Below are 25574 nucleotides of genomic sequence, written 5' to 3' on the forward strand. Positions count from 1 at the left end.
CAAGTGTCCATAAATGTTAAAATACTCCCTTCTTCAACTGTGTAACTGTGTGAGGCCCCCCTTTCTCCATATACTTCCACTAAACAACATATAACAACGGTACATATGAAAATCTAGCTATCTCTTATTTAGCCAAACATTTAAGGGATCTGCAAAATTGTAAAATAACGCCATTCTTTTCATTAATGGCTTAGTTTTACAAACTGACAATTTTTCATAAAATGTGTTCTTTACAGTAACAAGGATTAGACATTATTCTTTTAAATACATTACTTTAAAAATTTCTAATTTTTATTTATTTGGCTGCCCTGGGTCTTCAAGTTGTGGCATGTGGAATTTTTAGTGTGGCAGGCAGGATGAACACTTTTGAGTTGATGCAAATATAACTGTGATTTGGGACCATGAATTTGAAATCAGTATAACTAGGCTCAAATATATCTTTATAATCAAAATAAGAACAATTACAATCTACACATTTTTGCCAATGAGAAATAAGTTTCTTTGTTGTTCAGTCGCTAAGTCTTGTCTGACACTTTGCAAGCCGATGAACTGCAGGACTCCAGGCTTCCCTGTCCTTTACCATCACCTGGAGTTTGCTCAAACTCGTGTCCATTGAGGTATCTAACGATCTCATCCTCTGTTGCCCCCTTTCACTCCTGCTCTCAATATTTCCCATGACTGCACCAGGAAATTAAAAGACACTTGCTCCTTGGAAGAAAAGCTATGACGAACTTAGACATCATATTAAAAAGCAGAGACATCACTTTGCTGACAAAGGTCCATCTAGTCAAAGTTATGGTTTTTCCAGTAGTCATGTATGGATGTGCAACTTGGACCATGAGGAAGGGTGAGTGCCAAAGAATTGATGCTTTTAAACTGCAGTGTTGGAGAAGACTCTAGAAAGTCACTTGGACTGCAAGGAGATCACACCAGTCAATTCTAAAGGAAACCAACCCTGAATATTCATTGGAAGGACTGATGCTGAAGTCAAAGCTCCGATAATTTGGCCACCTGATACAAAAAGCTGACTTACTGGGAAAGACCCAGCAACACTTCAAAAGCATCAGTTCTTCAGGTGGCTGCAGTCACCTTCCAAAATTACTTTGGAGCCCAAGAAAATAAAGAATAAAGAAAATAAAGAAACAATGTTTCCATTGTTTCCCCATCTATTTGCCATGAAGTGATTGGGAAACAGTGGAAACAGTGTCAGACTTTATTTTGGGGGGCTCCAAAATCACTGCAGATGGTGACTGCAGCCATGAAATTAAAAGACGCTTACTCCTTGGAAGAAAAGTTATGACCAACCTAGATAGCATATTCAAAAGCAGAGACATTACTTTGCCGACTAAGGTCCGTCTAGTCAAGGCTATGGTTTTTCCAGTAGTCATGTATGGATGTTGAGAGTTGGACTGTGAAGAAAGCTGAGCGCCGAAGAATTGATGCTTTTGAACTGTGGAGTTGGAGAAGACTCTTGAGAGTCCCTTGGACTGCAAGGAGATCCAACCAGTCCATTCTGAAGCTGTGGGATTTCTTTGGAAGGAATGATGCTAAAGCTGAAACTCCAGTACTTTGGCCACCTCATGTGAAGAGTTGGCTCATTGGAAAAGACTCTGATGCTGGGAGGGATTAGGGGCAGGAGGAGAAGGGGATGACCGAGGATGAGATGGCTGGATGGCATCACTGACTCGATGGACATGAGTCTGAGTGAACTCTGGGAGTTGATGATGGACAGGAAGGCCTGATGTGCTGCGATTCATGGGGTCGCAAAGAGTCAGACACGACTGAGCGACTGAACTGAACTGAACTGAACTGATGGGACCAGATGCCATGATCTTAGTTTTTTGAATGTTGAGTTTTAAGTCAGCTCTTTCTCTCTCTTCTTGCACCTTTATCAAGAGGCTGCTTAGTTCCTCTTCGCTTTCTGCCATAAGAATAGTGTCATCTGCATATCTGAGGTTATTGATACTTCTCCCAGCAATCTTGATTCCAGCTTGTGCTTCATTCAGCCCACAACATTTGGCATGATGTACTCTGCATAGAAGTTATAATAAGCAGGGTGACAATATACAGCTTTGACATACTCCTTTCCCAATTTGGAACCAGTCCATTGTTCCATGTTCAGTTCTAACTGTTGCTTCTTGACCTGCAAACAGGTTTCTCAGGAGGCAGGTAAGGTGGGCTGGTAATCCCATCACTTTGTGAAACATATAGTCAAAGGCTTTAGTGTAGTCAGTGCAGCAGAAGTAAGTGTTTTTCTGGAATTCCTTTGTTTTTTCTATGATCCAACTGGATGTTGGCAGTTTAATCTCTGGTTCCTCTGCCGTTTCTAAATCTAGCTTTTCCATCTAGAAGTTCTCAGTTCACATGCTGTTGAAGCCTAGCTTGAAGGATTTTGAGCATTACTTTGCTAGCATGTGAAATGAGTGCAACTAAGCAGTACTTTGAACATTCTTTGGGATTGGAATGAAAACTGACAGTTTTCCAGTCCTGTGGCCACTGCTGAGTTTTCCAAATTTGCTGGCATACTGAGTGCAGCACTTTCACAGCATCATCTTTTAGGATTTGAAATAGCTTAACTGGAATTCCATCACCTCCACAAGCTTTCGTAGTGATGCTTCCTAAGGCCCACTTGACTTCACATTCCAGGATGTCTGACTCTAGGTGAATGATTACACCACTGTGGTTGTCTGGATCATTAGGACCTTTTTAATATAGTTCTTCTGTGCATTCTTGCCACCTCTTCTTAATATCTTCTGCTTCTGTTAGGTCCATACAGGTTCTGTCCTTCATTTTGCCCATCTTTGTATGAAATGTTCCCCTGCTATCTGTAATTTTCTTGAAGACATCTCTAGTCTTTCCCATTCTATTGTTTTCCTCTATTTCTTGGCATAGTTCAGTTATGAGGGCTTTTTTTATCTCTCCTTGCTGTTCTTTGGCACTCTGCATTCAGATGGGTATATCTTTCCTTTTCTACGCTTCTACTTCAGTTACTACACATTCTATAGAAAACAGAGTGATATACTCAGGTTTTTTGCCTCTGTGTCCTTGCATGAGGACAGGAGAGTTTCCATAAGAATATGAAAGTTGTTTCAGTTTGATATTCCCAGCACAGGTATGCCTGATGTAAATTAAGAATCCCACTGCTATAGATGACATGTTGGGTGTGTGTGTTACTCGCCCCCATCCTGTCAGACTCTTTGAGACCCCATGGACTGTAGCCAGTCAGGCTCCTCTGTGTGTTGGATTCTCCAGGCAAGAATACTGGAGTGGGTTGCCATTTCCTTCCCCAGGGGATTTTCCCAACCCCGGGATCGAACCCAGGTCTCCTGCATCGCAGGCGGATGCTTTAGCATCTGAGCTACTAGGAAAGCCTGTTGGGTGGCCTGTTCTATAACAGTCCTACTATGCGCTGGGGATGAAACAGTGAATTAGACTCATCTGCTTCCCCTCTTTGAGAAGGCAATGGCAACCCAGTCCAGTACTCTTGCCTGGAAAATCCCATGGACAGAGGAGCCTGGTAGGCTGCAGTCCATGGGGTTGCTAGGAGTCGGACACGCCTGAGCAACTTCACTTTCACTTTTCACTTTCATGCATTGGAAAAAGCAATGGCAACCCACTCCAGCTTTCTTGCCTGGAGAATCCCAGGGATGGGGGAACCTGCTGGGCTGCCGTCTATGGGGTCGCAAAGTCGGACACGACTGAAGCGACTTAGCAGCAGCAGCTTCCCCTCTGCAATGAGAAATAAAGCAAGGCATCAGATCTCTGCACCCAGTGAAGATTTCGTAAACATAAATTTTCACGGTAACGTACCACAGAATCAACTGGTAGCGACACGGAACTGCTGCTGCTAAGTCACTTCAGTCGTGTCCGACTCTGTGCGACCCCATAGACGGCAGCCTACCAGGCTCCCCCGTCCCTGGGATTCTCCAGGCAAGAACACTGGAGTGACTTGCCATTTCCTTCTCCAATGCAAGAAAGTGAAAAGTAAAAGTGAAGTCGCTCAGGCATGTCCGACCCTCAGCGACCCCATGGACTGCAGCCTACCAGGCTCCTCCGCCCATGGGATTTTCCGGGCAAGAGTACTGGAGTGGGGTGCCATTGCCTTCTCCGGACACGGAACTAGAAAGCCTGATTTACACTGAAGCCCATTAGAAATGTAGAGAAATTTTGGTTTATGTGTAAACTTTTTCTAACGGTTACCAATTCCTACCCACTCTCAGAAGTTATTTGGTAGTGAAGTTGCTCAGCCGTGTCCGACTCTTTGCGACCCCATGGACTGTAGCCTATCAGGCTCCTCGGTCCACGGGATTTTCCAGGCAAGTGTACAGGAGCGGGTTGCCATTTCCTTCCCCAGGGGATCTTCCCAACCCAGGGATCGAACCCTCATAATAGGCAGACACTTTTACCGTCTGAGCCACCAGGGAAGTCCTAAGTTACTTGGACCACCAACCAAACTGACACGAGACTCAAATAGGTGCTGTTGCGGATTCCCGCTACCCGAAGTTCGAGGCACCCGGATCCAAGCGCGCGCTGAACCCACCAGAACCCAAGCAAGTCTGCGCAGAACCCGCAGTAACCGGCTCCCACCCACTCGGCCCCTCCACCCCTCCGGCCCCTCCACCCCTCCTTCCTCTCCACCCCTACAGACCCCCGTCCCGTCCCTCCCCTTCCCTTGGCCCCACCCCTTTTCCCTTCCACCTCCGTCTCTCCCTTCCTCCAAGACAACACCGACTTCCCCCCGCCTCCCCAAACAGCCACCTCCCTCTCACTTAGCTCCACCCCTAACGTCCACCCCACCTCTATCAAGTTCCCCTTCCCAGCTGCCAAATTAAATGCAAGCTTCAAACTCCCCACCCGATGAACCGGAAGTGCGTCATGCACTGGCGCCGAGGCGCTCGTTTGGCGCGCGCGCTCTAAGCCTTGGCGCTGAGCTAGCTTCTTGGGTTTTGTCTTATTTCTCCTTGCTTTTTGACTTTCTCCGGTTGCTGCTGTCTTCGGTTTTCGATATGCCGTCTTCTTTGCTGGGGTTGGCGATGCCGGCCTCCACGTCGGCGGCAGCCCTGCAGGAAGCTTTGGAAAATGCGGGGCGGCTCATCGACCGTCAGTTGCAAGAAGACCGCATGTACCCGGACCTATCCGAGCTTCTCATGGTGTCTGCTCCAAGTGAGTGATCGTTGCCCAGTTGGTGACTGTTTCTCAGCCCAAAGGACTCTGATCTGACTCCATAAATAGGTCCCGTCCCCAGGGTGAATGGGCGAAGACATCCTGAGATTTAGGGCGCTCGTGTGGGTTGCCATTCCCTTCTCCAGGGGATCTTCCCAACCCAGGACTCAAACCGGGGTCTCCCTCTTTGCAGACACACTCATTACCGTCTGAGCCACAAGAGAAGCCCTAAAGGGGGAAAAGAGCCCATTTTCAATTTTTTCCTTCTCTCGCCCTTCATCACAGGCAATTGAGAGGCTGGGAACGAGGAGCAAGCCCCTATTTGAGGCAGAAAGAGGCAAATATTTTAACCTTAATGAGCTTCTCACTACCTCCAGGTGTTTATCGCTAAGACTGGATGAGGAGGATCACCTGATCCAAGTTTCATCTGTTAATACCTCGTTTCACTATCGGAGTAAAACCGAAGAGCAAACGAAGTTAATTAGGAAATTTACTATGTTCGCTGAAAGATATGCCTTGTTATGTGTAGCGTTACTGTAATATGAAATGCTGAAGGGTATGAAAAAGAACTACAAGCGGAATGAAGGAAAGGAACAGGGAAACGAGTGATGATGGGTGAACAGGGAGGGTAGGGCAGATTTTGTGCCAACAAAGACAGGTGTCTGTACAATATTCTGTTTAATGGTTTTGAATTAAGGTCAGGCTCCTCAAGGCACATAGAATCACACAAGTTGCTAGAAAAGAAGTGACCCTTGTGTGAGGTGGAAATTGGAGAAAAGTTGAGGAGAGTAAATAAGATAAGCACAAGGTTTTGGCAAGCATGAACCAAGATATTTTAAGCAGGATAATTCCCAGGTGGCTCCGTGGTGAAGAATCCACCTGCCAGTGCAGGAGATGAGGGTTTGATCTCTGGGTTGGGCAGATCCTCTGGAGAAGGAAATAGCCACCAGCTACAATGCTCTTGCTTGAGAAATCCCAGGGACAGAGGAGCCTGGCAGGCTACAGTCAATGGGATCACAAAGGAGACAGACCGGACTTGGCAACTAAACGACGACAATATTTGCAATGTAAACCTAAAAGACAGCTCCTGCAGTTTAATAAAATTCATTGACTTAAAATCAGAGAAAAGACAGGAACAAAGCAAGGAGTATTTATTCCTGACGGCTACTCACAGGTGGGCTTGTCTTGTAAGAACTGAGTGACATGTTAGCAGCTCTCATTTTGAACAGCACCACTCCCTTTGACCTTATTTCTGAAAGTAAACTGAAAACAGTGCATATCTTCTTGTCTTCTCTTCATATCTCACCCCAGTTCAACCTGTCCACCTTTACATACATCTACCTATCTAACCAAATCTTTCCTTCTTCCATCCTATTCTTTACATCCTTGTTCCAGTTACACTGAATTTAACACATTTACTATAATAAGAGACCCCCTCTTTCATTTTTCATGTATTCGTCATCATTTCTAGACTGTTCTTCTTTGCCTAATAAGCTGTTCTTCCAGGCTCCATTAAATATCACTTTCTTTCTGTAGGCTTTCGCAATTCCATTGTTTTCCCACTGCCATTTAACAGGCACAGTGTTCTACATGTAATGTATGGCTGAGCCCCTTCACTGTTCACCTGAAGCTATCACAACCTTGTTAATTGGCTACACCCCATTACAAAATGTTTTTGGTGTTCAAAAATAAAAGACTTTTTAAATTAAAAAATAGTGAAGTGTCTCAAAAAATTATATTTTAATATTAAATAGAATGTCTGCAATTTGCTTCAAAAAATACATTAGGGAAGAAGTGGATAGGACTGATATATATAAAACATGACTGGGCATATTACTGGTAGTTTTTGAAGCTGGATACTCAATACATAAGGATTGACTGCATTTGTTCTCTAGTTGTATAAACTTTTAAATTTTTCATAAAATTGTTTTGTATGTCATTTCCCCGCAACATCTTTGTACTTTAGAGAGGCAGAAAATAGATGATCAGTCAGATCTAAAACACCTTGTTCAGGACTAGGACGGAATAGACCATCCCACTCCTGCCCTTAGTGTCTGGGCTTTAGAGGAAGAGAAAAGTTGCCAGTTGAGAACACTTTATAGAGTAGTCTGATTCCTCTCCCCACCACCCCAGTAAAATCCTGCTTTTGTGGTATTACAGACATACCTCATTTTATTGCTGTTTTATTACACTTTGCAGATACCAGATTTTTGGTTTTGTGTTTTTACAATTGGTTTGTGACAGCTCTGCCTTATCAGATGATGGTTAGCATTTTTTATTAATAGAGTATTTTTTAAGTTAAGGTGTATACATTGTGTTTTTTTAAAAAAAACAATACTGTTGCATGCTTCAGCTTCAATATAGTGTAAACATAACTTACATGCACTGGAAAATCAAAAAACTTATGAGACTCACTTTCTAGGGATGTTCATTTTATTGCAGTGGTCTGGAACCAAACCCACAACATTTCTGAAGTGTGCCTGTATTGGTGAAGGGGGTGGGGCTTCCCAGGTGGCTCAGTGGATAAAAAATCCACCTGCAATGACAGGAGACTTGGGTTCAATTTCTTGGTTGGGAAAATCCCCTGGAGGAGGGCATGACAACCCACTCCAGTCTTCTTGCAGGGAGAATCCCATGGACAGAGGATCCTGGCACGTTACAGTCTATGGGGTTACAGAGTCGGATGCAGCTGAGCATGCACACAGGAGGGGATGGGGGAATGCGTGATGGGAAAAGGCATGGGTTGTTTTTAAGTGGGAAAGGAAATGCTGTTTTTTCCTCAGTCAGTGTTTTGTTTGTCCACAGTTGTTTTTATCTGTAAAGCAGTTTTATAACTTTTTTCCCATTTCAGATTAGTAAAATAATAGAAAAACACTATAAATTATTGAACTAACCATTTCTTTTCTTGCAGAGACAAGTCTTTGTTAAAGACTTTTTAGTTCTGAAACCAGGAATTGCACCCCATCTCAACACTAGAATTCCTTAGGCCTCCTTTGTGTCAGATCAGAACTTCTTTTTTCTCCATATACCTTTAGAACCACCAGACACACAATTTTATTTTTGTAGCTTGCAGTACTTCTGCTTGCCCATTTGATGCCCAGTACGTTGTTATTTTAAGTAAATGCTTTGCTTATTTTTTGTAGATAATCCTACTGTTTCTGGCATGTCAGATATGGATTATCCCCTGCAAGGACCTGGCTTGCTGTCAGTACCCAACCTTCCAGACATCAGTTCCATCCGAAGAGTTCCTCTCCCACCTGAACTTGTTGAACAGTTTGGACGTATCCTATTCCTTTGTGTTAACTATTTAAAATATTTAAAAATTACTGTTCTCATTATTACAGTATTTGTTTTGTGTCTAATTATGTGTACAAGTTCATGTAAGGATTTTATTTAAAATACTTATAAGTACATGGGTAGTTTGCCATGTGCCTAGAAAATTTCATAATAAAATTGAATGTTGAAAATTGAGTCACATTTTAATTGTTCAGGGACATTGAGGAGAGTGAATTGTTTACAATTAACTCTGCATTTTTGAATGATGTATGGTAAGTTGATACTTTCCTATTAAGTAAGGTGGGAAAAGGAAGTTTTTCCTACCGTGCTTTTTCAGTTCAAAGGCCAATGGTTCCCCCCACCCCACATTTTAACATTTAAAACTGGGAAGTGGCTCTGAAAATATTTAAGCAAAAAATTCCACGTATTTACTTCTGAAAATACCCCCCAAAAAAGTTTTGGGAGTGTTTTCACACTTAGGGGTGTCTTAGTTTATTAGTGATTGCATTTCCAAGGATTACAATAAAAATCTACACCTAAGGGTATAAGAAACTGAAGTACTAATGTCTTCTTCATAGACTGAGAAGTTAGAGATTTCTTATCTTCTAAAAGTAAGATTTTATTTGCTTTTCTTAAACTGTAGCATACCCTATAAAAGGACTATAGAGTTATTTGCTAGGAAGCTTTTATAAAAATCAATCTGTAACTCTCATGGTAAAGACATCAAGATCCTATATAAAAAATTTAAGACTTTCAAAAGTATGTTAATCTATTGAGGGTAAAAGGGTTTCATGCTTCAATATAATGTGACATAGAAAAGAAATGAAAAATTACGGAAAATGTAAAAATAAATAGAAAAATCTAGTAAATAAATAGAGTAAAATCTAATTGATATTTTCCCTTTAATTTTCATTGTCTCTCTGAGACTTTGTAAAATAGTGTTACTAAATATATGATACATCTTATCTTTCACTCTTCTCTTGCTCAGTTTCTTAATATTCTTTAATCCTCTTAATACAAGACATATTTCCTTTAATTAGAAAATGATTTTGTTTTCACAGTTGTTTAATTGTCATATAATTACATAAATCTTGGTCTATTTTTCCATTTTTATGAGGATTATATATAGATTGTCACCTAGCTATGACTTTAGCTTACCAAGTTTTTTTTTTTTTTTATCACTCTCTCATACAGTTGGAAAAACTGGTCCAGTAAAACAGTTTTTAATGTCAGCTCAATATTACTCAGAATCAATATTTTTTTAAAGTTAGTAATGGCAAAAACATTTGTTATTTTGTGTATGTTTTAAATGGCAGATAGCCTATTTAGAAACAATAAATTATTTCTGTCATACACTAGGGCTTTCATTAAACTCTTTGGAAATAACGATGTTTCATTTGCTCTTTCTATTGAAGAATGAGTAGATCATGGTTTTTTAATTATGTGGATATATATGATTTTAAAACAAAATCTTTTGAAACAAGTTTGAGGAAGAGGGGTTGAAATCATTCTACCTTACATCCATACCACCTCAGACATGCAGTGTAACTGCATGATGGGCGTGTTCCCTCCCATCAGTAGAGCTTGGCTCACCATCGACAGTGACATATTCATGTGGAACTACGAAGATGGGTATGTATGTATGTATGGCTGGTTTGCTTTAGCATGATTAGAATTTAAATTATCTTTATTGCAACTAGTAGTCTACTCATTAGAAGCTGCCTGGCTTATCTTTCATCCAAGTCAGTACTTCTCAGTGTACATACTACCTGGGGATGGGGTTAAAATGTGGATTATGTTATGGTCATTCTGAGTAAGACCTAGGGATCTGCATTTGTAACAAACTCCCAGGTGATGCTGGGGATCTGGGTGCCACTCTGAGTAGGAGTCTGTTTCCCAAGCTGATACTTTGTAGTAAAGATAGTCTATCAGTGATTCTTTGAGAGATGGTATGACTTTTTTTTTTTTTTTGACATTTTGAAAGACCTGTTTTCCCTGCATATCTATGTGGAGTGGCAAGATGTTAGTTTATCTTAGCAGTTGTGTTGTTATTCTGTGGGCTTGACCTTGTGTAAATTAAATGTATATAAAAGGGTCTGAGTGAAGCCCCAAAGCATTCTTGTTTAAAGTTTATTGATCTGCTGCATTTTCTTTTTTTTGGCTGTGCTGGGTCCATTGCTTCAAGGGCCTTTTCTTTAGTTGAGGGGAACGGGGCCTTCTTTAGTTACAGTATGCGGCCTTCTCGTTGCAGTGGCTTCTCTTGTTGCAGAGGACAGGCCCTGGTGCATGTGGGCGGCAGTAGTTGCCACTCCCAGGCTCAGAGCACAGGCTCAGTCATTGTGGCGCCTGGGCTTCATTGCTCCATGGCGTGTGCGGTCTTCCCAGATCAGGGATCGAACCTGTGTCTCCTGCATTGGCTGATGGATCCTTTACCACTGAGCCACCAGGAAAGCCCTAATCTGAGTTTTACTCTTGGCCATTTGGAAAAAATTTTTGTCTTCCGTTTCTCCATCCCATTATCTTTAGGTGAAAGGCGAGATAACCAGAGAAAGTTCTGTATATATAGTTGTTACTCTTGCTCCTGAGTAATTAATGTACTTGTTATAAACACACATACAGTGTCATTGAATCAAAACATACTACTTGAGAACTTACAAGTCAACCAATTTTGTTGGCTGGGTTTTTGTTTTTTTATCTTCTTTAATTTAAACTTTTCCTAGCTGTTTTTATTGTTGAAATGGTATATGTCATAATAGCAGTGATATAATATTGTGATTATTCTTCATGTATCATGCACGTTGCCACAGTTCCCTGTATTACACATACGTATTCATTTTTGCACTGAAGAATAGAACCTCTTAATTTAGGCATTGATCTCTTCAAGGAAATCTAAAAAAAAATTAGGAAATATATAGATGTGAGAATAATTTACTTAAAGAGGGTTTTCATGTTAATGAAAATTTTTATATTTCTGTTGACATCTAACATACCCATTTAACAACTACATTAAGCTTATCATGGATCAGATACCATTGAGTGTTTGAACAGTATTGAAAAAGATAAGCGTAGTCCCTGCCCACATGGAAAGTCTGGTTCAGCCTTACTGTATATTCTTCTGAGAGGGTCTTCTTGCCCCTGCCACAGCAGTAGATTGCTGTTACTGGAGACTTGCAAACCTGGGGAGGATATTTGGAGTGGAAACCAGCATTCCCTGCCTAGCTCTTGAAACTGAGAGTTCTGTTTGCTGGTTCTATAGTCTTTTTTGTATATGTATATATTCTATAGTTTTAAAGAGTATTAGAAGATAAAAGCTTTTCTTCATGTATAACATGTTTTTCTTTTAATATTGACAGAGGAGACCTTGCCTATTTTGATGGACTTAGTGAGACTATTCTTGCTGTGGGGCTTGTGAAACCAAAACCTGGTAAGAATTAAAAATAGGAAGATGAAATTATGTTTGTATATCCTTAGATTCCAAATGTTTTAGGACTGTTGGAGATCATATTTTAGGTACTAAATTTCCTGTTGAAGGTTTGTTCTGAATTACTTCTAATTAGAAATATAAAATGGAGAAGGAAATGGCAACCCACTCCTATACTCTTGCCTGGAAAATCCCAGGGATGGGGGAGCCTGGTGGGCTGCCGTCTATGGGGTCGCACAGAGTCAGACATGACTGAAGCGACTTAGCAGCAGCAGAAATATAATAAGTGATTAGGAATATTTAACAGTTTACTCACTCTATAGTATAAGTGAATCTGCCTTCAAAATTGTTAAATTCTTCAATTTTATCTTGCTTTTTGTTAGTCTTTCTTGATTTACCTAAAGGTTTTTGCGTTATACATTTTTCAATAATTCCTGAATATAATGTAACAACCATTTTTAGTCTATGTATTTTTTTAGTCCTGGTAGCCCATGGACGTGAGGACAGAGTACAGAATAAATCCTAAGAGAATTCACAAGCATTGTTTAACCTAAAACAAATTTCATCTTCAGTACGCTAGGTGTTTTATCATGACTACTGACAAAAAGCAGAATTGATTGATTTAAATTTAATATACATCTCTTTAAAATACATCTCCCTACAGAAGGAAATAATAGATGAGATTTACATGTTTACAAGACCCTGGTAGGAATTTTTGAAGTGTAGTCATTTGAAATATAGCCATTTTGAAATTATACTAATTCACGTAAATATGAACGTGCGGTTTGATGCACTGTTTTTATGTGACTGCATTGGATGTGTATTTCCCTTACATAGAATTTTATAGCAGCCTTTACTGTGCTGTATGTTTCTGTATTTTGTTTCTTCATTGAAAAGCTTGTTCATATGAAAGTCAACAGCTATTCCTGCCCTCTATCATAATAAATACTAATTATCCATCTTAAAACAGTAGTTAAACTTTGTTCTACTCAAATGTAATTTTCAGTACAAAATTGAAATGGTCTTTGATATGACAATAAAGGTGTTATCTTTGATAAATTTTCATAAATTTCTAGCTCCTTTAAATCAGATTCTGAAATACTGGATATATTTTGAAGTCATTAAGTAAAAAGTCTGTCCTTCAGCTTTATTGATGTGAATCTTGAAACACAAAATTGTGACCTTTGTCCCCCTTGGTATTCATCAGTGAAAGTAAAACCAAGTGATGGTAGAAGCTTTGTTATGTTTTCTGACATTTAACACCCAAATAAATACATATACTGAGATGTCCATTATCATAATATAAGATACATTTGCTTTTATTCTTATCAGTGACACACTAATTTTTGGATATTATGGTATTCAGTTCAGTTCAGTTCAGTTGCTCAGTCATGTCTGACTCTTTGTGACCCCATGAATCACAGCACGCCAGGCGTCCCTGTCCATCACTAACTCCCAGAGTTCACTCAAACTCATGTTCATGGAGTAGGTGATGCCACACAGCCATCTCATCCTCCGTCGTCCCCTTCTCCTCCTGCCCCCAATCCCTCCCACCATCCGGGTCTTTTCCAATGAGTCAACTCTTCGCATCAGGTGGCCAAAGTATTGGAATTTCAGCTTCAGCATCACTCCTTCCAAAGAAATCCCAGGGCTGATCTCCTTTAGGATGGACTAGTTGGATCTCCTTGCAGTCCAAGGGACTCTCAAAAGTCTTCTCCAACACTACAGTTCAGAAGCATCAATTCTTCGGCGCTCAGCTTTCTTTATAGTCCAATTCTCACATCCATACATGACCACTGGAAAAACCATAGCCTTGACTAGACGGACCTTTGTTGGCAAAGTAATGTCTCTGCTTTTGAATATGTTATCTAGGTTGGTCATAACTTTTCTTCCCAGGAGTAAGCGTCTTTTAATTTCATGGCTGCAGTCACCATCTGCAGTGATTTTGGAGCCCCAAAAAACAAAGTCTGCCACTGTTTCCACCGTTTCCCCATCTGTTTCCCATGAAGTGATGGGACCAGATGCCATGATCTTCGTTTTCTGAATGTTGAGCTTTAAGCCAACTTTTTCCCTCTCCTCTTTCACTTTCATCAAGAGGCTTTTTAGTTCTTCTTCACTTTCTGCCATAAGGTGGTGTCATCTGCATATCTGAGGTTATTGATATTTCTCCCAGCAATCTTGATTCCAGCTTGTGTTTCTTCCAGCCCAGCGTTTCTCATGATGTCCTCTGCATATAAGTTAAATAAGCAGGGTGACAATATACAGCCTTGATGTACTCCTTTTCCTATTTGGAACCAGTCTGTTGTTCCATGTCCCGTTTTAACTGCTGCTTCCTGACCTGCATACAGGTTTCTCAAGAGGCAGGTCAGGTGGTCTGGTATTCCCATCTCTGGAGAGTGATAATTATATATACCATTTCATACCACTCCAGACTTTTAAAATTTAAACAGTAGTTTAGCATGAATTAACATTTTAATATTTTGTGCTTGGTTTAATGCCTTCTCTGAATCTGTGAATTTATCTGGCTGCAATACTGAAACTTATTTGATCTATAAACTCATTTCTGTGTCTATGAATTTGACTATTCCATGAACTTCATATGGATGGAATTAGGTAGTATTATCTTTTGTAACTGGCTTGTTTCACTTAGTATGATGTCCTCAAGGTTTTTCACTATTGGAGCATATGTCAGAATTTCCTTTTTATGGCCTAGTACTATTCCACTATATATACATACTACATTTTGTTTATCCATTTATCAATTGACAGTCACTTGAGTTGTTTCCACCATTTGCGTTTTGTGAATAGTGCTATGAACATAAATATAGAAGTGGAAATTTTTAATTTTAATAAACCTAAACTGTTTTATAACGTAACCCTCATTTGCTGCTGCTGCTGCTAAGTCACTTCAGTCATGTCTGACTCTGTGTGATCCCATGGACGGCAGCCCACCAGGCTCCCCCGTCCCTGGGACCCTTATTTAAATATCATTAGATACTGTAATGTTTGTTTCTCAGTTTTTTTTTTTAACTACTATTTGCTTATTTAAATGATCACAGTAATGTTTTAGCATCAACATTAAATTAGATTCACACTTTCCATATACTAATCTATTGTGTTATTTCATCACTGAGTAGTGTCCAATTCTTTGCTCATGTTAAAAGTAACCATATTCTGTTAATACTTAAATGTTGGGTATTTTCCAGAAAATAGTCCCTAACTCATGTTTACTTTATCTTAGGCATCTTTCAACCTCACGTACGACACCTCCTGGTTTTGGCAACCCCTGTGGATATAGTGATTCTTGGTCTCAGCTATACTAATTTGCAAACAGGTATAGCAACTCACATGTTGTGTTTTTTTAAATAAAAATATGCTGCCCAATTTAATATTATAATTGACAGTTAATTTTTTTCAGTAAGTTAACTTTCTGAGCTATTTGCTCTTAGAAAAATAATACTTTCCTATAGATATAATATGTTTCAGATTGGTAACTCCACAAAAAAATTATTTTGGATTATTTGCCATGTTAATGTATCTTTCTAAAATGTCCAATATAAAAGAAAGGTAATAGAAGAGAAATAGTTGCCACTAGTAATTTTTCAATAATGCCTTCAATTTTTTTTTAATTTAAGTGGCCATTTTACCATATGGAATACAGAAATATACTTTATTCTTTCCCTTAAAGTAAGATGCTATCAATTAATTTATTGCAAAAACATTCAGTGGTTTCTTTTGCATTCTAGTTACATTTTAGGTAAAATAATGTTGAATTTCAGAGACTCCAATGAATGAATATTGGGAGGGTAAAAGATAAAGAAAATAATTCAATGATTATTACTGCCATATCCCTAGGCTTTTTTTTTTGCAAAATTTAATACTTTGGTTTATTTTTTTGTTTGATATTTTACTATGTTTCCTATATATATGCTATATATTTTATATATGTTATATATACGTACTGAAGGTTGTATTTTAACATGAATTATAAAATTGTTTATATCAGACTATAGTAATTTTAAAATGTACATTTTACATACATTTTTGAAGTTTTTTAGCATATCATGAACTCAGTAAGAACATTAATTCTGAAGACAATACACTGATTGTGTTAAACTTTTAAAGAGTTCGTAAAGTGATTCCTATATTCTCCCTTTAAAAATATAGGTTCTGGAGTTCTCAATGACAGTATGTGTGGTGGAATGCAGTTGCTTCCAGATCCCTTATATTCTCTTCCTACTGATAATACCTACCTTTTAACAATAACTTCCACTGATAATGGCAGAATTTTCTTGGCTGGAAAGGATGGCTGTTTATATGAAGTAGCATATCAAGTAAGTCTGACATTTATTTTAAACATGTTTTTTCCCTCCCTCTTGATGGGTTATGGATTGATAAGCTTTTGTCTTTATTTTCTAATTATATAAGTACATTAATATATTCTTATGAAAGTGGTCAAACATACAGTTTAAGTTGTAGTCCTTCACGGCTACACTCTACCTATAAATAAAACCCAGTCCTCTCCCCAGAGGTAACAGCCATTATTAATTCTTTATATGTTTTTGTAGAACATGATATATAAGATCTTTGAGTACTGGAGTGGGTTGGCATTGCCTTCTCTGTTTGAATACCTATAAATATGTTTTTAAATATCTATGCGTATGTATTTGTGTGTATACACATGTACAAACATATAGTGTACTTCTGTATATGTTTTTACTTGAATTATTGCTTATGTTTTGTTTCATAATTAACATTTTTCTTTTTTTTCTTCGTTGTTTTTTTGCCAAGTCACATGGCTTGCGGGATCTTAGTTTCCCAGTCAGGGAGTAAAACCAGCCCCAGCAGCCAAAGTGCCCGAGTTCTAACTACTACCCCACCAGGGAATTCCCCGTAATTGGCTTTTTTCATTTAATTTTGTCTTGAAAGTCTTTCCTTGTCAGTATCTGGTAGATAGAGAGATGTTACCCTTTGTGATTGGTGCATGATTGTCCATAAAGTGAATGTACATGATTTATTTAACAGCTCTTTTCTTGATGGACTTCTAGGTTTTTATTACATGTTTCATAAATAATGATATAATAAGTGTTCTTCTGCAAGCCTCCTTGAACAGATGTGTAGATATTTTCTGGTGTGGAGACTTAGAATTCTAATACTTGTGTTGTCATGTATATGTATTTCAACTTTTATGTTTTCCTTATTCCCTGTTAGGAGTTGTAGACTCTGATTGTATCCCTTTCCCGTCTCTCCTCACTGTAACACTGGTATTTTCAAACTTACTAACTTTGACCTATCCGAAGAAAATTGTGTTTTTATTACTAGCTGGGTTGTGCATCTTTTCGTGTGTTTTTGGTCATTTGTGTTCTCACTACTCTGAAATGTCTTTGCTCCAGTTGCTTTTTCCCCCCCTTTAACTATATTGTTGCCTTTTTCATAAGTTAAAGGGTAGGAAACTGACATGGCAAATGTTCTCATAGTCATACAGCTAATTCATGGCAGAGATAGGATTAGAACTGAGGTTAGTTTTTTATGTTACATTGTATCTCTTCCTTACCCAATTTCTCTTGGTTTTGTTCACTTTACAGAACAGTTCTGTTACAGATTTAAGGATGGCAAAACTGGATGATTGAGGGGCTGACTGTAGATTATGATGGTGGTGGCTACTATTTTTTAAATTTCCATTTAGCAGTAGTGGGAAGAGATAAAAATACCTCTATCCTATGTACTTTTGACACTTATTAACTATGGCTATTATTTCCTTGCTTTCAGATAGAAACTTTTAAGATAAAATGAATTTACTAACATGGCAGTGTTGAGGTTGTTGGAATAGACATAGCTGCTTTAATTGAGAGCAGTGATTTTAGCTAAATACATTTTAAAATTTTTAATTACAGTACTAAGCTCAGCACTTTGAGTAGTATGTCTTTATTTACAGTTACTGGCATTTCACTAAGATTTGAGAATGCTTATAAACGGGTATATATAGTAGTTGCTGTGATGGGGGTACCTACCTACATTTACAAGTCTTGCATTTTTATCTTTTAAGGCAGAAGCAGGTTGGTTTAGCCAGAGATGCAGGAAAATAAACCACTCAAAGAGCCCGCTTTCTTTCCTTGTTCCTTCATTACTACAGTTCACATTCTCAGAAGATGGTAAGTTGAAAATAAATATGGCAAACAATTTTAACAAATCATTGACCTAACATTTTCTTAAAGAAATTCTCAATCTTAATTGAAACAGCCCTTATTAAATAGTTTGTTGTATATTTATATGCTCTTTTAAAGGGAGAAGGGATGATGAAACATAGAGACAGCATGAGTTTTATTCCCGAATTCCTATAAATGTAGCACCTTAGAACATGTGTCTACTACAGCTATGTGTACTTCAACCAACCATAACTCTCTCTCTATGTGAGAGAGTTAAACATTCAGACATTTAATACATGTTTTGCCCCTTCTAAAAGAAATTCCCAGCAGAAAATGAGTATATCTGAGTTTTTAATGAGAGATGTAGTCAGGTAAAGTAATTTTAAAATGCTTCAGTAAGATAAGATAAAAGCACCTAAAAATGTTAATATGACTGAATTTTTAAATTATTTTAAACAATGACATGTTAGAAATTTCTGGAAGGAATAGACCAGGTAGAACTATTTTACTTGTTTTTAGCATATAGTAAACTAAACGTTCATTAAATGTTTGTTAAAGGAAGGAATAATTTGAAACCTGGTTTTGGTTTGGCTTAAAAAATTAATTTAGAAGACAGAAAAACTTATTTATGATGCTGTTAGCCCAGTCACAGTATTTGATATTTGCCTTTTTTTTTTTTTAACATGATGTCTGACCTAAATGCTTCCTAACTTTGCTCTGGTGCAACTTTCCTAAGACTCAACTATAAAACAGCAGTTTTAATTTGCTATAAGCAGCTACTGTGTTCGATTTGTTAATTGCTGGGATTTTTTTATGTTTTCATTTTATTTTAGATCCTATTGTTCAAATTGCAGTTGATAATTCAAGAAATATTTTATATACACGATCTGAGAAAGGAGTCATACAGGTAAGATTAATATTTTGCCAGCATGTAAAAGCGGAAGAACATCCCTGTTTTTAAGAAAGAAGACCTAGTTCCTCTTAGCTTTTCTTATGAAGTGTGTGCTTTAAAAAAAAATCCCAAACCACTTCTTAGGGCACTAATTTTATGAAATTGTAAATCTCTGAATGTTTTCCTACCTATATGAAGTAGCAGAATTAAAGGATTCCTAAAAAGGAAAAGTATATTAAAAAGATCATTTGTAAAATGTATACAGTTTATAATCATGTTTAAGTGGGTATAATTTTTTATTCACAGGTGTATGATTTGGGCCATGATGGACAAGGAATGAACAGAGTTGCCTCAGTGTCACAGAATTCTATTGTCTCTGCTGCTGGTAATATTGCTAGGTAATATGTAACTTATTGTCAGACATTTTATTTGTGGGCAAATCGATATTAGTTATATGCAGTATACTAAAACTACTCCCTCTTCAAAATATCTCTAGAAGGTAAGGAATGTGGGAGGAAATGACATTCTATTTTATGTTTGAAACAGTTCTTAGAGATGCTTCCTTTTGTTCTTAAGTTGGATGGTTTGAAACATAAGGTGGACTGGTTTTTCAGTGAAAAGGGCACCTTGACCTGTGTTTTTCCTTGGGGTTTTAAATTATGTTCTGAATGGTCTGTGCAGGCATTACAGATATTATGACTAGGAAACCAGAAATCTCAAAGTGCGTCCCTGTTTGTAAATACTCCACCCTTTTAACACATCTACATCGTAGCTTCGTTGGTCTGATAAGTAACACATGTACCATTTGGGAACACAGAATTTCAGAATTGTGTTATACCCACTGCCTTCTTGGGGAAATTGAAATTAAGAGCTGTTGCAATTTGCCTGAGGTCTAAACTCCTAAATAAGTGCTGGGACCCAGCCAAAAAGCCAAGTCTTCAGACACTGTACACTGCTGTTTGCACCTGTTGCAACTGACTTAGCTGCAGAAATTTTCTTCACAGAACACCTCCCTTTTCAGCTTCTGTTGTCTGTGTGCCTGGGTCACTGCTGCAGAAAGGTATCCTGGTGATAGCATGGTTTCTTTGCTCCTCAATGACCAAGAAATTCTTTAGGCAGACAATTTAAAAGGAAGAGTTTTCTTTTTTTCCCCAGTTTTTTTTGAGAGAGTTTTTCACATCTGCAGAAAAATGAAAAAAATAGCATGATAAACACTGATGATATACCCTTTATCCAAATGTACCAGCTGCTAACATTTCGCTTCATTTGCTCACTGTTTTGACCTATATGGGGGCTTTCCAGGTAGCACTACTAGTAAAGAACCCACCTGCCAATGCAGGAGATGCAAGTTCGATCCTTGGGTGGGGAAGATCCCCTGGAGGAGGAAATGGCAACCCACTCCAATATTCTTGCCTGGAGAGTCCCATGGGCAGAGGAACCTGGTGGACTATAGTCCATTGGGTTGCAAAGAGTCAGATAGGATTGAGCATGTGCGCACACACACACAAACACACACATACACATGACCTATATGACTTTCATCCTTAGGTCCTTCACTTTCCATATCCTAAGCTCTTATATACTGTATTATCATTACCACATCTAAAAAATCAATAATTTTATAATGTTCTAATTGTATAGTCCATATTAAAATTATTGTCTCCCACATCTTTCATAGCTGTTTTTCTGTACTTTTTTCTCCACATTCAGTCATAGCTTGTGAGCTACATTCGTCACTAGTTTGTCTCTTTAATATAAAACAGACGTCTTACTGCCCTTCTCAAATGTTAACATTTAGGAGGGAGGGACAGGAAAGTTATTAGTAGCATATCCCAGTTTCTGAATCTGTCTTATTTTCCCCTTATTTATAGATTCAGGGTAATACTGTTTTAACTAGTATTACATGATGTGAACTTCATAGAGCATTACATTGAGGCACATAATACCAGTTGTTTTTTTTTCCAGTTTTCCTATTGATTGATTAACACTTCATTAAGATGGTATTCACCAGAGCTCTCCATTATAAAGGTTCACTTGTTCCCCTTTGCAATGATATTTTAATGCTCTAAGAACAACTTGTTGAACCACTTACCAGTGGACTTAGCCTTCTCTTATGGTCTTTGAAAAAAGGATTACTCTTAACATTGTTAGTATGAAAAACACAGAATTGAGGGTTTTTGTTAGTTCTTGCTGCTGTTGCATTGCTTTCTAAAAACTAGTCTTAAACTATTTTAGCATATTTAGACATGTAAGAATCCTGGTGGAATGTGTTCCTGGTAATTTAGCAGATACATTTAAAACATAAAGTTCAGCTTTTCTTTCTTCTAGGACCATAGATCGTTCTGTTTTTAAACCAATTGTTCAAATAGCAGTGATTGAAAACTCCGAATCACTGGACTGTCAATTACTGGCTGTCACACATGCAGGTATGTTGTTTTATTTATTTGTGTGCTATTACTGCGATAACTTTCCAATCTTCAGGTTTGGAAATGTATGACTAGAAATGTGTTTCTATTTCTGTATCAGTTTTGTCAAGCTGTATTAATAATTCATAAAATGAAGGCTTTTGAAAAATCAGAAGTTTCCTCAGGCTCTGTCTTATGATTTTATGGCTGTAAAACCAGGCCTGAAAGGTAAAGTGGCTAATACTTAGTGACAGAGTCTGGTCTTAAAGTTGTAGACTCTTTCTGGTGAAATGTGTTAATTTATCTCCCAGTGCCAAGTGGTGGTGTCTTAGAAACCACTCCAGCTAGTAGAGTGCTTGGTGATTTAAGATCAGTCAGGAAAATGAGATGTGACGTTAACAGAATTCTGTTTTTCTATGGAGTTGTTTCAATACCATGTGTACCTTGTATCTTTTATTTCCTGTTAATGATGGATAATTTTATTCCATGATCAGGTGTAAGGCTGTATTTCAGCACTTGTCCATTCAGACAGCCATTGGCACGACCAAATACATTGACACTGGTCCACGTCCGCCTACCTCCTGGATTCTCTGCCTCTTCAACTGTGGAAAAGCCTTCAAAAGTACATAAAGCTCTTTATAGTAAAGGTAAATTCTGAAATACTGTCAGATGGAATATTAGATGCTTAAAGTTTTTAAAATTAGATTGCCTTGTGAGGCATTTGAAAATAACAAACTTCCAATAAAATTCAGAAAATTTTGGATTTTTTTATCCAGTTTTTTATCTGTTTTTTTTAATTAGCTTTTATTTCAGATTTTATAAATGTCCATTTTTTCATCAACATATGACATTCATATATATATATATAAATACTGTAGTTTTTAATATCTATTAAAAAGTTCCAAACAACTTAAAAAGTACTTGTATATGAACTCACTGGTCAAAATCAATGTTATATCCATTGTAACAGACTTTGAACTTTGTTTTTTCAGGATGGTTAGGAAAACTCAAATGACTTTTCTGATACCATTTTTCCATATCTTCATGGATATGGAGAATTTTGCATCCAGGAATATGAAATTTTGATGATGAACTCCTGGATTCATAATTAAAAAATGAGATTCTAGTTAAACATCAAAACTAGAAAAACCTGTGTGTGCTTTTCTCCAATGTGAGAAAGCATTTGTTAGTTTATTTTGATTTTATAATAATTTTAAAGCCTTTTTTATACTTATTCTACTGTTTCTTCTAATATTTTATTTTTCAACACCCAAATGAAACTTGCCTTTACAAATGGAATTTTTTCAAATACATTGTAACATGCAGCTTCATAGTATGTTATTGAGATACAATTTTTACATACCATAAAATTTAGCCTTTTAAAGTGTACATTCTGATAGGGTTTAGATTATTCACAGAAGTTGTATAACCATCACTGTTATCTAATTTCATAATGTTTTCATCACTCCTAATGTTTCATCATTAGCAGTCACTCTGCTGCTAATGGGTAAAGAGTTCCTAATAAGAAGTCCTTTTGCCATCCTTATGCCAATATCCCACTGTGATTACTATTGCTTTGTCATAAGTTTTAAAATTCCCATTTCAACATTTTTTTTTCAAGATTCTTTCTAGAACTCTTTGTCATATAAATTTTAGAATCAGTCTGTCAATTCTGCAACTAAAAAAAAGCAGATGGGATTTTGATTGTTGAAAATATAGATCAATTTGGGGGGTATTCCCATCCTATAAATATTGCCTTCAAATCCATAAATGTAGGATATCTTTCTATTATATCCCCTTTAATTTTTTATAGTAATGTGTAAGAAACTATACAAATTTTGCACTTCTTCAATGTATTTCTAAGTATTATTTTTTATGCCATCATAAACAGAATTAAGTTTTAAAGCTAGAAATCTGTTGAGGGAAAATGTGGTTTCAGTTATGTGCATGATACAATCAAATTTCAGTTTTTCAAACCTTATACACTAATTTTAAGAAAACATTTTCTTGCTACTTGATATAAACTGTTCTCCGTTTCTTACAAGGTAGTTACATAGCTTAATAATTAATTAGGATCCCATCACCTATAGTCAGCCAATGTACTCAAGGTTAATATCACTAAACTCAGAATGAAGGGAGCGAATTAATGGGTGGAATTGGAACTGGGCTTAGGAAAGCATATTTCAAAACCAAACTATAATGTCAGCTAATACTGCTTAGGTTATTCTTTCATAGTACATTTATCTCTGCCATTCCACTAGTAACTTCATCATTTTTATTCATGGAGTATTTGAATTAACCAGTAAATGAACTCTATTTCACTGAATATTACATACCATTGATTGTAAGTCAACAATTTTTTATGTACTAAATACTTTTTAAAAATATAATTAATAAGCTTATTGTAAACATATACTAACTTTAGAAATATACAAATAAGTTGTATTTATCTGAAAAAAATAATGTTTACAGTCTAGAACATTTAGTGATGCTACCCTAGCACTGATTATATGTCCTTTTAGAGGATTTATTTTTTGTTTATTTTGTAACTTATTTACTTATAAAAATTAATATGTATATTTATGTATCCGTACTAATGTTACTAACATTGTTACGATTATTGTGGAGGTGTATTTGACATCCTATAGTGAGATTTTATGTATTAAACTTTTAGGTATTCTGCTGATGGCAGCCTCAGAAAATGAAGATAATGATATTTTGTGGTGTGTCAACCATGATACATTTCCTTTCCAAAAGCCAATGATGGAAACTCAAGTGAGTTATCTTGAGAGATTTTAAAGAATGTTTTACATAATTTGAAATGAAAAACAAAATTGTGAGAAGCTTTATCTTTTAATTTATTACTGTTTGCTTCTAATAATCTTATATGATTAGCAGTCCTACTGAAAAGAAGTATATACTGTTCTTTGTTTTTCCTAAGATGAGAAGTCAGTATGGTACTCAGTAAAAAAATCTTTAAAGAAAACATTGGAACCCATTTAGAATATTTTTATAAGGTACCTGAAAATACCTACGTCTTTCTGAAATTATCTTTGTCCCATTTGAATATATTATATTTTTAGTTATTATGTGACCATCTATTTTAGCTATGACTTAGAATTTTATTCTTATGATCTCTTTAATTGTAGTTCCATCTAAATATTTAATTTTTTTCTTTTAATTATAGAAAATTTCAAACATGCAAAAATAGAATGGTAAACTGAACCCCACATTAAGGAATTACCCCTTCACTCCATCTTGTTTGATCTCTTTTTCCCACATATACAAATGTATATACACAAACACATAATTGTGTTTTAAAAGTAAATATTAGCACATACTCCATGAAGTCAATGGAGAGGTCCTGGGAGAAAGATGTGGCCCCGCCTATCCTGGCCCAGCCCCACACCTGGGCCACTCATCCCAGCCCAGAAGGTGCTCCTCTGAGTGTCCCCTCTTCCACTTCCATCTGTCCTCCTAGATGACCTCACATAGCTCTTATAACCTGTACCTGGAGGCTGCTGATCAAAGCAGATCAACCAACCCCCACTAGGGTCTGAATGTCTGAGAGTCTTTTTGGAGCCATCTCTTTAAAGCCTTTTTGGCTCTAGTTGTCACTGGCTGCTTGTGGTTATTCTCAAACTGAATCCTTTTGTCAGAGGAAGTGGGAAAAGGTGTGTGTAGATGGCTGGAGGAAGACCGCAATCCTGGGAAGGGGGAACATGGTTTGAATGGGCTCTTCCAAGTTTCTGATGTGGCCTAAGCAACTGGGGTAAAGGCAGGTAGGTATAGAGACAAGGAGCACCTTTCTCAAATTCTTTTCTGTATCTTTTAGGGTTTACTGAGCACATAGTGTATGCCTCATTCTGTGATAGACTGTAAGGATTCAGAACTCAGGAAGATATAAACCCTGTCTTGATGGGAGCACAGTGTTAGGGGGTGCAGGTTTGAAATCTGGCTCCTTTTTCTCAGGGCAGTGACTCAAAGGATTTAGTATGTCTCTGGCCCTCAATTTCCTCATCTGTAGTAGTTTTAATATTAGTGGTACCTATCTCTATGGGGTGAAAGTGGGATTAAATGAGCTCATGTGTTCAGGGTGCTCAAAATGCTACCTGGCACATAGGAAGTACTCAATAAATGTTAGCTATTATTTGTTTTTGTTTTTAAAGTAGGTACTATACATCATAGTGGCTCAGATGTTAAAGCATCTACCTACAATGCTGGAGACCTGGGTTCGATCCCTGGGTCGGGAAGATCTGGAGAAGGAAATG

The 25574-nt window shown here is 37.5% G+C and overlaps 1 protein-coding gene across 2 annotated transcripts in view; it reads left to right on the forward strand.

Moving 5' to 3' along the window:
• The first annotated feature begins 4921 nt into the window (after positions 1–4921).
• The window catches only part of NUP155 (nucleoporin 155), a 56398-nt gene continuing 35745 nt past the window's right edge, over positions 4922–25574 (forward strand). For both annotated transcript variants that reach the window (XM_052659035.1, XM_052659034.1), the window contains exons 1-12: positions 4922–5163; positions 8307–8444; positions 9975–10071; positions 11793–11863; positions 15102–15194; positions 16028–16194; positions 17907–18012; positions 18840–18913; positions 19205–19296; positions 21227–21324; positions 21798–21950; positions 23978–24078. In XM_052659035.1, coding sequence (XP_052514995.1) covers positions 5007–5163; positions 8307–8444; positions 9975–10071; positions 11793–11863; positions 15102–15194; positions 16028–16194; positions 17907–18012; positions 18840–18913; positions 19205–19296; positions 21227–21324; positions 21798–21950; positions 23978–24078 — 1347 coding nt within the window. In that variant the 5' untranslated portion in view covers positions 4922–5006. The remainder of the gene's footprint in view (positions 5164–8306; positions 8445–9974; positions 10072–11792; positions 11864–15101; positions 15195–16027; positions 16195–17906; positions 18013–18839; positions 18914–19204; positions 19297–21226; positions 21325–21797; positions 21951–23977; positions 24079–25574) is intronic.

The sequence above is a fragment of the Budorcas taxicolor genome, chromosome 20 (genome assembly GCF_023091745.1).
Source record: "Budorcas taxicolor isolate Tak-1 chromosome 20, Takin1.1, whole genome shotgun sequence".
In the NCBI taxonomy this organism is placed as follows: domain Eukaryota; kingdom Metazoa; phylum Chordata; class Mammalia; order Artiodactyla; family Bovidae; genus Budorcas; species Budorcas taxicolor.